The following is a 14,057-nucleotide window of genomic DNA, read 5'->3' as shown; positions in this document are numbered from 1 at the left end:
GGGTTTACGGTTCAGAGTCAAGTGAAGTCGGAAGGTGTCGCTTGGTTTACTTCCTAAGGAATATTGAATGTTGGTTCGTAAAAGATTTGTTAGTTCATTAGATTGTTGTTACAATTTTCTGGTTATCTTATTTATTGTACGGAACAATTATGTTACAACATCTGGCGATGAGGGTTTCGAAGCTCTTGCAGGTCAGTTAACAAATTTTTGTGATACAAAATTGTTAAATCATGGAAGACTAATTAGCTTCTTTAAAACTGTTGCAAAATCAACGACAAAGGCAGCAACAACAACAATTATTGGAGCTTTATTCAAAGAAGTCCAAAAATGAGGGAAGTACATTTTTGCCAGATGCCGTTTTGGACTCGATGAATCCAGTTATAACCCAGAGGACGGTATAACTGTTGCATTGTACTACAGCAGGTAATTTTTAAGGAAGATTGTAAGACATGGTCAGACACAGAAAAAGTAAGGTTATTATGACATAAATGAGCCCCATTGAGTATGAACATTATTTTAATTTCATATTACCCCAAAAAACTCAATGAAATTTGTTTTAAAGAAACAATGGAATTACTGTCTAACATATTTGGTGATAAAACTTCTCTAACACTTGGATGGTGTTTTGGAATATAATGAAAAAGGAGGATGGTGATTTTATCACATACACAGGAACAATTAGAATGTGTGATTATTTTTAAACTCAAAGAATTTACACCTGAGATATTCAGGTGTCTTATTTTGGTAAAAGGCCTTACAACAACTGAATATACAGAAATTCACACTGCAGAACTAAATTCTGAAGATCAACCATTAAAGATCCTAGAGGGCTCTCAACAGAAACAAAATTCGACTCCCAAATGAGAAAATTTGTACATGTAAAAATGATTGGAATACATATTAAACTTCAGTTCGATACTGGAAGTGATATTTCAATAATAAATATGGATAAAGACACCCTTCGGTCATGAGTGACCATGGGTTTGCACCTAGAAAGTTACCCTCCCAGGCACAAGTCTGGGCAAGGTTGTTTATGGAAGGCCAGCAGTCGCCCATGCATACCGGCCTCCCCTCTCCACGCCACCAGTGTTGTCCAAGGGAAAGACAAAGGTCGATACAGTTTAGCACCAGTGATGTCGCAACTCATTTCTACAGCTGAGTGAACTGGAGCAACGTGAAATAAAGTGTCTTGCTCAAGAACACAACATGCAGCCCGGTCCGGAAGAAAATAGGGGAACCTATCTATTTGACAGTGGCCATGCTGGAGCAGTGCCTTTAGTCGAGCAAATAGACCCAGGACTTATTCTATTGGTCTCTTTTGTCGAACCGCTAAGTGACGGGGATATAAGCACCTCAGCATCGGTTGTCAAGCAATGCTAGGGGAACAAACACAGACACACAAACATACATATATACGATGGGCTTCTTTCAGTTTCCGTCTACCAAATCCACTCACAAGGCTTTGGTCGGCCCGAGGCTATAGTAGAAGACACTCGTCCAAAGTGCTACACAGTGAGACTGAACCTGGGACCATGTGGTTGGTAAGCAAGCTACTTACCACACAGCCACACCTACGCCTATATGTACACATTACACAAGATATTGTTTGCTTATTTCTCTGTTGTCTGTATTAAAGAAATATTTTCAAATTATTTCACTTTAATAGAATTTATTATTTCTTTAGCTTGTATTAAATAATTTTGACCTCATAACCCGTTAAAATAATTGCATTATCTTTTTAACTTATCTCTCTGCTTTTATATATTATGTTGGGTGTGCAGGCATGTATAAATATATATATAGATAGAGATTTTAAAAGTGTCCCGTATATATGATTTTCTAATCTGGCAACCCTATCCAAACGTGTCCCTTATGAGCCTATACAATTGATGATACAGCATAGAATTCACACTTGATCAATGTATGATAAAAGTTACACATTTCTCCAAACTGATCTATAATAAATGTTTGTTTTGAAGTTATATAATTTGTTGATATTATTTAATATACAAAATACTTGGTGTTAGATGCTAAGATACAGTGATGAGAGATAAACGAAGGGATAAGTTTGTTCATTAAATGCTAATGATGGTGGTTATCTAGTGAATATGCGATGGAGCCATTGAGTAGATGGTAACCATGTGAGAGAAGGAGTGTGAAGGAAATATATTTCCCAGTCACTGATGAAATGTTAAAATAAGACAATGGTAGGAAATTCTCAAGAGAGCTGAACAGCGGAAGGTCTTTGGAGAGGAAACCCTACTCAGGCAAGATCCAGAGGTAATGCGTTGACATATAAGGTTAATTGAAGGAAAAGCTTGTAACATCAGATGAACATATTTTGCAACCACGTCTCAAAGCAAAATAAGGCAAACACATGCACTTGCGGGTGTGTATGTGCGTGACCTGAGTCAATGCATGTCTAGGAGTCAGGAGTCAACGCAAGGGTGGCACAAAATTAGAATGTTCTGCTTTATATTAGGGATAAGCCAGAAGTCCCTGACTGCTATGTCATCTGGAAGTTTATAGGAAGCTTCTAAAATATTCAAGAAGATCGAGGGAGATTACTCTCGTTAAATCCCATTTTCATTTTGCTTTCCTGTCTGACCGCCAGGGGTCACTCAGGTTTTAGTTATACAAGGCGGTGAGCTGGCAGAAACGTTAGCATGCTGGGCGAAACACGTGGCCGTATTTCATCTGAGGTCGAATTTGCCTTTCATCCTTTCAGGGTCGATTAATTAAGTACCAGTTACACACTGGGATTGATGTAATCGACTTACTCTGTTTGTCTGTCCTTGTTCGTCCCCTCTGTTTAGCCCCTTGTGGGTAGTAAAGAAATATGTATTGTGTCTGCCATCACGTTCTGAGTTCCAATTCCGCTGAGGTCGACTTTGCCTTTCATCGTTTCGGGTCGATATAACGGACTTAACCCGTGCGTCTGTCCTTGTTTGTCCTCTCTGTGTTTAGCCCCTTGTGGGTAATAAAGAAATAAGTTATACAAGATTCCCTTGATTAGGTCGAGAATTATAAAAATTTGTGTGGGCCTCTGAGCAGGTATTGCCCTGATTTTGGCAAAATCTGATGCAGATTCTCTGCTCAACTTTCTATCATGCTCATTGTGACAATCACACGCTACACACCTTCCTTCGAAGCATTGTTGCAAACAGCAGAAGAGAGCTAGAATGTTAACACTTAGTGTGAATGCACAGCAGAGTTTAGAGTCAATCTTTCCCAAATGGCTTCACTCTGTGTATCTTAGCTTCGTTGCTATAGCAACAGTCTGCATGTATGTATGTACGTATGTATATATGTATACCATTCTTCAGTTTTATATCAAAATTACTTGCCAATACAGAAAGAGCCAATTTCTAACCTAAATCCAAGGATCCTTCATTGGAATTTCACCATCAACAACAGAGTATGTAGGTCTTTTCGGTTTGAACGGCAGTGTTTAACATAATTTCTAGGTAACTAAAAGATACCCTTCCCCCCACCCCTAACCCTAAAAGAGATAGAAATGCAATAGATCGATACTAGGGTCATAATTATGGGTGACAATTTCATATGACACCGCTAGAAAAAAATCCCATTTTCTGTAGTGGTGTCGTATGAAATTGTCACCCATAATTATAACCCTAGTATTGATCTTTGCATTTCAATCTATTTTAGGGTTAAGGGTATCTATTTTTCTTTGCAAATGTAAATAAACCCACTCTGTTTCTTAAACAAGGGACATATTCATACAGCACGGTATGTTTTGACTCCAAATGGACGTATTTGATTGGTTAAAATTGCCGAAATGCTCGATTTTAAAGTGGAAATATGTTACAAACTATAGAATTTTCTCAATAAATCCAAGAAAAAATGATGTTTTATAAACACATTCTACCAGTATACGAAGTTTAAAAGTGTTTAGTTAACTATAAATTGTGTTGACATATGCCATTCAAAAGGAAAAGATCCGCGCAAACTTGTACGTGTTAATATACATCTCAGGAAAAACAGCCTTCTCATAATCAATAAGCTTGGTGGCACCCTGGTAGTACATATCATTGTGGAAAACGTAAAACCACCTATAATTGTTATATATATATTAATTACCAGAGTGACCCATGACTTGACTGGTTACAGACGCTGAGTACTATTTACAAAAAGTGGTCACACTGCGCGCCATCCCGCTAGCTAGTTGTGACTAGTCAATCCTACGACTACCAAGCGCGAGTGCACGTATGCAAATTAATAGATGCGTGCATGCGCAAAGCACGTACTATAAATCCTCGAGTATAATTCTCATTTTACCCCCCAAATTTAAAGGTCAAAATCCCAGGTGCGGATTATATACAAGGTTAAAAATGAAAATATTTTCTAAGCAATGTCCGAGTCTCTCTTTGCTGTCCGGCAATGTTTATTCAGACGCATTTTGTGATGTCCGGCATGAAAATACCTTAAGCTAAGCCTGAAAGTAATGAAGTCATAAAAGAATCATCCATAACTTGCAGTAAGCAACATTTATTAAACGTTATTACTGTTATTTCTTTATTTTCTGCAAACAAAATACACAAAAAAGCTACACGTTTGCATTATGTTATATATACAATAATAATAAAGGACGTTACCATATACATTTTTACAAACCAAGGATGTTATACAGACCTCCTTGACTCAGGTTAGAGAAAGGGTGCATATTATATACATGGTTTAGGTTTTTCAGAGGTACAGCCCCCTAAAAACTCCCCTGAGTATTAAACTCAAGAGCGGACTACACTCAAAGATTTATTATATGTATTTAAAGGCTGTATATCAAATAATTTTTTTTTTTTAAAACAAGGTAAATAATTTTTTCAAACAAATAAATAATTATCAACTAATTAGGGAGAGAGTCAGTTTAGATGAGATGCAGTTTGGCTTCATGCCAGGGAAAAGCACCACTGATGCTATATATTTCTGGTAAGACAGATGCAGGAGAAATACCTGATCTTTTTCTTTTGAACGGCAGTTTTCAACACAATTTCTAGTCAACTAAACACTTTTAAACTTCGTATACTGGTAGAATGTGTGAAAATAAAACATTTTTTTCTCTTGGCTTTCTTTAGAAAATTGCAATTTGTAAGTTTAACGTAGTTGAATTTTTCGAATTTTAACCAATCAATGGCCTCTATTCAGCTAAAATCATTTGCTGCGTCTAAAACTGAGACAACATCACCCTAACCCTAACCCTAAATTTTAGCCTTTCGGTTTTTTTTTCTCAATTGTTAAATTAATTTAAGGATAACAATTAAGATAAAAGAAATGAAAGGCTAAAACAAAAGCAAAAACTCAACAAAAACAAAACTAATAATTTTAGACACACACGTAACAATTAAATTAATTTCACAATTAAGAAAAAAAAAACAAAAGGCTAAAACGAAAGCAAAAACTCAACAAAAACGAGGCGAATAATTTTAGACACACACGTAACAATTAAATTAATTTAACATTTAAGAAAAAAAAAAACAAAAGGCTAAAACGAAAGCAAAAACTCAACAAAAACAAAACTAATAATTTTAGACACACACGTAACAATTAAATTAATTTAACAATTAAGAAAAAAAAAACAAAAGGCTAAAACGAAAGCAAAAACTCAACAAAAACAAAACTAATAATTTTAGACACACACGTAACAATTAAATTAATTTAACAATTAAGAAAAAAAAAACAAAAGGTTAAAATTTAAGGTTAGGGTTAGTGACAGGATGTTGCCTCAGTTTTAGACGCAGCAAATGATTTTAGCTCAATAGAGGCCATTGATTAGTTAAAATTCTAAAAATTAAACTACGTTAAACAAACAAATTACAATTTACTCAAGAAAGCCAAGAGAAAAAAATGTTTTATTTTGATACATTCTACCAGTATACGAAGTTTAAAAGTGTTTAGTTAACTAGAAATTTTGTTGAAAACTGCCGTTCAAAAGGAAAAGATCTGACTTAGTGTAATTTACTGCAGATATTACAGTGCTATGGTTTCTCTCCTGTATGAATGTTTTTATGAGAGGTTAAAGAGCGCAAGCAAGACAATGATTTACCACAAATATCACACTCATACAGTTTCTCTCCAGTATGAATGGATTTGTGATATGTAAGGCTATACTTACGGGAGAATGATTTACCACAAATATGACATTGATATGGTTTCTCTGCTGTATGAATGTATTTGTGTTTAGTAAGGCTTATCTTCTGAGAGAATGATTTACCACAAATATCACACTGATATGGTTTTTCACCTGTATGAATGAATTTGTGAGTAGTTAAATTACATTTTAATGAAAAAGATTTACCACAGATATCACAGGGATGTGGTTTCTCTCCTGTATGAATGGATTTGTGATAAGTAAGGCCAGTCTTTTGAGAGAATGATTTACCACAAATATGACATTGATATGGTTTCTCTCCTGTATGAATGTATTTGTGTTTAGTAAGGCTTATCTTCTGAGAGAATGATTTACCACAAATATCACACTGATATGGTTTTTCACCTGTATGAATGAATTTGTGAGTAGTTAACTTACATTTTAATGAAAAAGATTTACCACAGATATCACAGGGATGTGGTTTCTCTCCTGTATGAATGGATTTGTGATAAGTAAGGCCAGTCTTTTGAGAGAATGATTTACCACAAATATCACACTGATATGGTTCCTCACCTGTATGAATGAATTTGTGAGTAGTTAAATTAAATTTTAATGAAAAAGATTTACCACAAATATCACATTGATATGGTTTCTCTCCTGTATGAATGGATTTGTGAGTAGTTAAATTAAATTTTAATGAAAAAGATTTACCACAGATATCACAGTGATAAGGTTTCTCTCCTGTATGAATGGATTTGTGAGTAGTTAAATTACATTTTAATGAAAAAGATTTACCACAGATATCACAGTGATAAGGTTTCTCTCCTGTATGAATGGATTTGTGAGTAGTTAAATTACATTTTAATGAAAAAGATTTACCACAGATATCACAGTGATATGGTTTCTCTCCTGTATGAATGGATTTGTGATAAGTAAGGCCAGTCTTTTGGGAAGATGATTTACCACAAATATCACATTGATATGGTTTTTCTCCTGTATGAATGTATTTGTGAGAGGTAAGGTTACTTTTATCAGAGAATGATTTACCACAAATATCACAGTGAAAAGGTTTCTCTCCTGTATGAATGTAATTGTGAGAAGTAAGGTGACTTTTTCGGGAGAATGACTTTCCACAGACATCACAGTGATATGGCTTCCTACCTGCATGAATGAATTTGTGAACAGTGAGATTTCCCTTATTAGAAAAAGTCTTTTTACAGATATCACATTGGTGTGATAATTTTACTCTTTCTTTTGTCATCTCTTGAGGATTCATTATTGTTCTATAGTATACAAACACAAAATATATTTTCCTGTTCTTCTTATATATTCCTTTGTCGATTCAAATACTTCTCTAGTTATATTTTCCACAAGTCTGGTCTTTGTCAATATCTAAAGGTAATAGAAACACCTTTGCAGATTTTCCCAAGTTCAGACTGAATGGGAAATACTTCAGCAAATATTCCAGGCAATGATGGAAACAAATGTTGCTATTAATTCAGATGGAATTTTTCACAGTTCTTCACCATAGATAAATTATATAAACGTGGTTCTATATATTATTTATAACATCTTCCATTAGTCTTCAGGTGATGATCAATATTCATGATGTATCTGATGTAAAAACTCCTTTATACCACTAACATCTCATATTCTGAAATGACACAGAAACAGTAGAAGATATAGGAAAGACTTAAAAAGCAGAGATTCAACAATAGAAAATATAATTACATTTTCATAATCATAAACTGTGGATATAATCCTTTAAGTTGTCTTTGAAATATATTCTGTTATTAAAATCATATGATACAACCTTGTGTAATGTCTACATATACACAGACTTCAGCTCCTCTACCATCGGATATTATGTAAAACATTAAATTACATATCATTGGACAATATTTCCATCTTGCTTCTTAAGACAGAAGCAAGATGGGACTTTCTCAAGATGAGCAAAGGCAAGCCGCAGCACATCAGATGGAGTCTCAATACAGAAGGGAGTTGAGACTTTTGCAAGATCAGCAAACACATGCTGCAGCATTTAATGCTTAGCCATTAAAACATTTTAATGATTAGACAGTGGTCCAATAGAATAGCTCTCACAAACAGACTATGTATAAATGCGTTCTTCACAAATCCTGGAGCTGCTTTCAGATATAATCCATCCCATTTTTATGAAAATGATAATTTTGGCCAAATTAGTGTGCTAAACTCAAATCGTTGTTTCTGTAAAGCTTTAAAATTTCCAAATGAAACTAATGGCATGCAATGCCCAGGCAGTAAGGTAATATTGCCAGCACTACCAGCTCCTTCTCAACCTCTTCTGGAAGGTACTTCCATCCAGTCAAAGGATTTCCTGAACAATATCAGACAATCCTGCATCACAAATGACATTGTTTGGTGCATATAAGGAGATAGTTGAACATGGATTTACACTGACATTTACAGTCGAAGGGCAAGTCTGTCACCTCAATGGTTCCCTGTTACCCACAGATGAACAACCAACCACATCTTCATCATCGTTTAACGTCTGTTTTCCATGCTAGCATGGGTTGGACGGTTTGACCGGGATCTGGGAAACCACGAGGCTGCACCAGGCTCCAGTCTGATCTGGCAGTGTTTCTACAGCTGGATGCCCTTCCTAATGCCAACCACTCCATGAGTATAGTGGGTGCTTTTTATGTGCCACCGGCCAGAGGAGGCTGGCAAATGGCCACAGTCGGTTGGTGCTTTTATGTGTTACAGGTCCTCAAAATTTACTTCATGAGTGATGTAGGACAATAAACCCACAGGAGGTGTCAAAACTTCAGACAATGGGTCATGTTAGATGCAGGACCAACTGCCACAAAGGTAAACATATCCACTGACAGCTTTTCGGGGCATTCAAAAACCACAAACACTCCACCCCCAATTTTCACGACTGGTTAGGGCAAGGAATACTCGGACAAATGACAAGTCGCTTAGTCCATCTTTTACTCCACAAATGTTTTGTCATCAATGCTGCACTTTCCTATATCACCTGTTTCAACATAACTGTAATATATATATACACAAACTATGACATTTTAATACTGAGCAACGCCGGGTATCTCTGCTAGTCATTCCATAAAATATAATAGGAGAAAAATATTTTTAAAAAAACATCAACACGCAGGAGTGGCTGTGTGGTAAGTAGCTTGTTTACCAACCACATGGTTCCGGGTTCAGTCCCATTGCGTGGCACCTTGGGCAAGTGTCTTCTGCTATATCCTCGGGCCGACCAATGCCTTGTGAGTGAATTTGGTAGACGGAAACTGAAAGAAGCCTGTCCTATATATGTATGTGTGTGTATATGTTTGTGTGTCTGTGTTTGTCCCCCCAACATCGCTTGACAACCGAAGCTGGTGTGTTTATGTTCCCGTCACTTAGCGGTTCGGCAAAAGAGACCGATACAATAGGAACTGGGCTTACAAAGAGTAAGTCCTGGGATAGAGTTGCTCGATTAAAGGCAGTGCTCCAGCATGGCCGCAGTCAAAATGACTGAAACAAGTAAAAGAGTAAAAGAGAGAGATACGTGAGAGTGAAAAGGGAGGGTGGTTTCGGTTGTGCTAGAAACACCAGCAAAACATCCCTTGAATTGTTCACCTTTTCCTCTGAAAATATTTACTTGTTTTATTTTAACCGAAAAGGCCCCTCCCGTGGTTTTTAAGTTAAAAGAAAACGGCCAAAATCGGTTTGGATAGGTATTATTCTAAAGGTTATAGCAATCCAGATAACCATAACAAAATCACTTCTTAATTTTATTTTTTACAAAAATTATACCAGTTTATTAATAGAATGAACTGTCAGTTTTCCAAATTAAAACTTGAAATGAAAACACTGAAATATCTACTAAAATAATGAAGTATTTATTAAAATAATTGTAATTAAAAATCTGGTGCTTTTTCATGGCCACAAGTAAAATCCAGATTTTCTAGGCATAATTTACGAAGTTTACTGGACAATAGAATTAATATCGATTTCAGACAAGCAGTATTTAAAACTTTCAAAACTGCCTGGTGTTTCCAATTAGCCAGATACATAGGCTTTTACTAAAAAGAAAATATGTGTTACATCTTACCTCTTATAATATATTAGTCGGTGTTTTATAATATTTTTAATAACACAAATAAGCGATCTAGCGAAAAAGACACATCGAAAAGCCTACACGGAACGTCAAATAAACGAATCAGGAATCCGGTTGTTGTGCTTCCCGTATTAATAACACTTTTGTCTGATGCTAAAAGTAAAGTGGTAAATTTTTGAAAATGTGAATTGTAAGAAAAAATGCAAATAATAACAAATGATACAAAGCTAGAAGCTGACATTTTTATTGCTACTTTTACATCCTCCGTGTACCGAACCACAATGTCAAAGAAAGCAACACGACTTGTCAGATAGTGGTGGGTGTGGGGAACAGGCACGTGTCTTACTCCCATCGGATCTTTTCCGTTTGAACGGCAGTTTTTTCTAGCGGTATCATATGAAATTGTCACCCATAGTTATGGCCCTAGTATCAATCTATTGCATTTCAATCTGTTTTAGGGTTAGGGGTATCTTTTTTTTTTCACAAATGTAAATAAACCCAATCTGTTTCTTAAACGAGGGACATATTCATACGGCACAGAATGTTTTCACCTCAATAGACGTCATTGATTGGTTGAAATTGCAGAAATAAAAAACAACAAATATCTTACAAACTATAGAATTTTCTCAATAAAGCCAAGAGAAAAAGATGTTTTATAAAGACATTCTACCAGTATACGAAGTTTAAAAGTGTTTAGTTACATGGAAATTATTTTAAAAGACTGCCGGTCAAACAGAAAAGATCCTTGTTCTGCAGCAAAAGAGTCGGATGATATAGCTACTAGATTTAAAATGTTTTGGTATAGTCTTTCTCATTTGCAAAATGATCCCTCCCCATCATTAATTTTGCTTAGATCGTTTTCAATTTTGGTTTATCGATGCAACATTGAATTCTGATTACGGTCAACCCATTTCCACTTTAAAATCGAGCATCTCGGCAATTTTTACCAATCAAATACGTCCATTTGGAGTCAAATCATACCGTGCTGCATGAATATGTTTATTGGGTTTATTTACATTTGCGAAGAAAAGAAGATACCCTTCCCTAACCGTTTTGTATTGGTTGAGTTTTTGCTTTCATTTTAGCTTTTCGTTTTTTTTTCTTAATTGTTATCCTTAAATTAATTTAAGGATAACAATAAAAGAAAAAAACAAAAGGCTAAAATTTAGGGTTAGGGTTAGGGTGATGTTGTCTCAGTTTTAGACGCAGCAAATAATTTTAGCTCAATAGAGGGCATAGGATTGTTTAAAATTCAAAAAATAAACTACGTTAAACTTACAAATTACAATTTACTCAGGAAAGCCAAGAGAAAAATATGTTTTATTTTGATACATTCTACCAGTATACGAAGATTTAAAGTGTTTGGTTAACTAGAAATATTGTTAAAAACTGCCTTTCAAAAGGAAAAGATCTGACTTAGTGTAATTTACTGCAGATATTACAGTGCTATGGTTTCTCTCCTGTATGAATGTTTTTATGAGAGGTTAAAGAGCGCAAGCAAGACAATGATTTACCACAAATATCACACTCATACAGTTTCTCTCCAGTATGAATGGATTTGTGATAAGTAAGGCTATGCTTATGGGAGAATGATTTACCACACATACGACATTGATATGGTTTCTCTCCTGTATGAATGTGTTTGTGAGAATCAAGGTTACATTTATGAGAGAATGACATTCCACAGACATCACATTGATGAGGTTTCTCTCCTGTATGAATGTATTTATGAGAATCAAGGTTACATTTTCGAGGGAATGATTTACCACAAATATCACACTGATATGGTTTCTCACCTGTATGAACGAATTCGTGAGAAGTAAGACTATGCTTACGGGAGAATGATTTACCACAAATATGACATTGATATGGTTTCTCTCCTGTATGAATGTATTTGTGTCTAGTTAAGTCACCTAACTGGGAGAATGATATACCACATATATCACAGGGATGTGGTTTCTCCCCTGTATGACTGAATTTGTGGTAAGTAAGACTATTTCTTTGAGAGAATGATTTACCACAAATATCACATCGATATGGTTTCTCTCCTGTATGAATGAATTTGTGAGAAATAAGGCCACTCTTTTGAGAGAATGATTTACCACAAATATCACAGCAATATAGTCTTTCTCCTGTATGAATGTATTTGTGAGAAGTCAGGTGAATTTTCTGAGAGAATGATTTTCCACAGATATCACAGTGACATGGTTTCTCCCCTGTATGAATGGATATGTGAGTAGTAAGGCTGTGCTTCTGGGAGAATGATTTACCACAAATATAACACTATGGTTTCTCTCCTGTATGAATGTATTTGTGAGAAGTAAGGTGACTTTTTCGGGAGAATGATTTTCCACAGACATCACAGTGATATGGTTTCTCACCTGTATGAATGTATTTGTGTTTAGTAAGGCCTATCTTCTGAGATATATCACAGTCATGTGGGTTCTCTCCTGTATGAATGGATTTGTGATAGGTAAGGTGACTTTTTTGAGAGAATTATTTACCACAAATATCACAGTGATATGGTTTCTCACCTGTATGAATGAATTTGTGAGTAGTTAAATTATATTTTACTGAAAAAGATTTACCACAAATATCACAATGATATGGTTTCTCTCCTGTATGAATGTATTTGTGAGTGGTAAGGCTACTTTTCTGAGAGAATGATTCACCACAGATATCACACTGATTTGGTTTCTCTCCAGTATGAACAGATTTGTGATAAGAAAGGCCACTCCTTTGAGAGAATGATTTACCACAGATATCACACTGATTTGGTTTCTCTCCAGTATCAACAGATTTGTGATAAGAAAGGCCACTCCTTTGAGAGAATGATTTACCACAGATATCACACTGATATGGTTTCTCTCCTGTATGAATGGATTTGTGAGAGGTAAGGTTACTTTTCTGAGAGAATGATTTACCACAGACATCACAGTGATATGGTTTCCTACCTGCATGAATGAATTTGTGAACAGTGAGATTTCCCTTATTAGAAAAAGTTTTTTTACACATATCACATTGGTGTGATAATTTTTCTCTTTCTTTTGCCATCTCTTGAGGATTCATTATTGTTCTATAGTATACAAGCACAAAATATAATTTTGCTTCCTTTTTTATATATTTCTATTGCTTATATTTCCAGCAGTTCTGATCTTCATCAATATCTGAAGATGATACAAACACCTTTGCAGATATCTCCCGCTCCAAACAGAATGTGAAATACTTTAGCAAATATTCCAGGCAATGATGGAAACAAATGTTGCCATTAATTCAGAAGAAATATTTCACAGTTTTCCACCATAGACAAATCGTATAAACAGAGTTATGTCAAATATTTATAACATCTTCCATTAGATGATCAATATTCATGAAGTATCACTAACATTTCACCTCCTGAAATGACACAGAAACAGAAGATATAGGAAAGTCTCAAAAAGCAGAAATTCAAATATAAAAAAAATATAATTACATCTTCATAATGATAAACTGTGGATATAATCCTTTAATTTGTCTTTGAAATTTATTTATGGTAATTTATAATATGGTAACCCTTTTGTTACCATATTTCTTTTGAGATTCAGTGTGTTTCTTTCAATTATTTTAAATATAATAAACAATTTAGTAAACTAACTTAATTATCATTCACCTAGTGTTAGGAACATAAATTGTAACTAAGGTTTGGTGGAAGATTTCCTGTGTCCTTATGTTTGCAAGGAATTACACAAATAAGAAAAATTTAATCTTATATTATTTTATATGATAAAGAAATTACACAGATAATCAAGCCGATCCATTTTAACAATAGACATTTAGGGTTTTTCGTTTCGTTGACATACCGTGTCA

At 34.9% G+C, this 14,057-nt stretch overlaps 3 protein-coding genes across 3 annotated transcripts in view; 1 reads left to right on the top strand and 2 right to left on the bottom strand.

Moving 5' to 3' along the window:
- The window catches only part of LOC118768137 (zinc finger protein 708-like), a 141,347-nt gene that overhangs the window by 87,402 nt on the left and 39,888 nt on the right, over window positions 1-14,057 (bottom strand). The window lies entirely within an intron of this gene.
- Window positions 1-14,057, top strand: part of LOC118768093 (zinc finger protein 681-like) — a gene marked incomplete at its 5' end in the record, with an annotated part of 32,881 nt that overhangs the window by 2,249 nt on the left and 16,575 nt on the right. The window lies entirely within an intron of this gene.
- LOC115225237 (zinc finger protein 32-like) overlaps window positions 12,548-14,057 on the bottom strand; it is a 64,340-nt gene continuing 62,830 nt past the window's right edge. Inside the window, exons 2-3 of the mRNA XM_036514024.1 lie at window positions 13,007-13,607; window positions 12,548-12,754 (exon numbers count right to left, since the gene is read on the bottom strand). Coding sequence (XP_036369917.1) covers window positions 12,708-12,754; window positions 13,007-13,280 — 321 coding nt within the window. The 5' untranslated portion in view covers window positions 13,281-13,607 and the 3' untranslated portion in view covers window positions 12,548-12,707. The remainder of the gene's footprint in view (window positions 12,755-13,006; window positions 13,608-14,057) is intronic.

This window comes from Octopus sinensis, linkage group LG27 (genome assembly GCF_006345805.1).
Source record: "Octopus sinensis linkage group LG27, ASM634580v1, whole genome shotgun sequence".
Lineage (NCBI taxonomy): Eukaryota > Metazoa > Mollusca > Cephalopoda > Octopoda > Octopodidae > Octopus > Octopus sinensis.
This window is presented reverse-complemented; position numbering and strand designations above follow the sequence as displayed.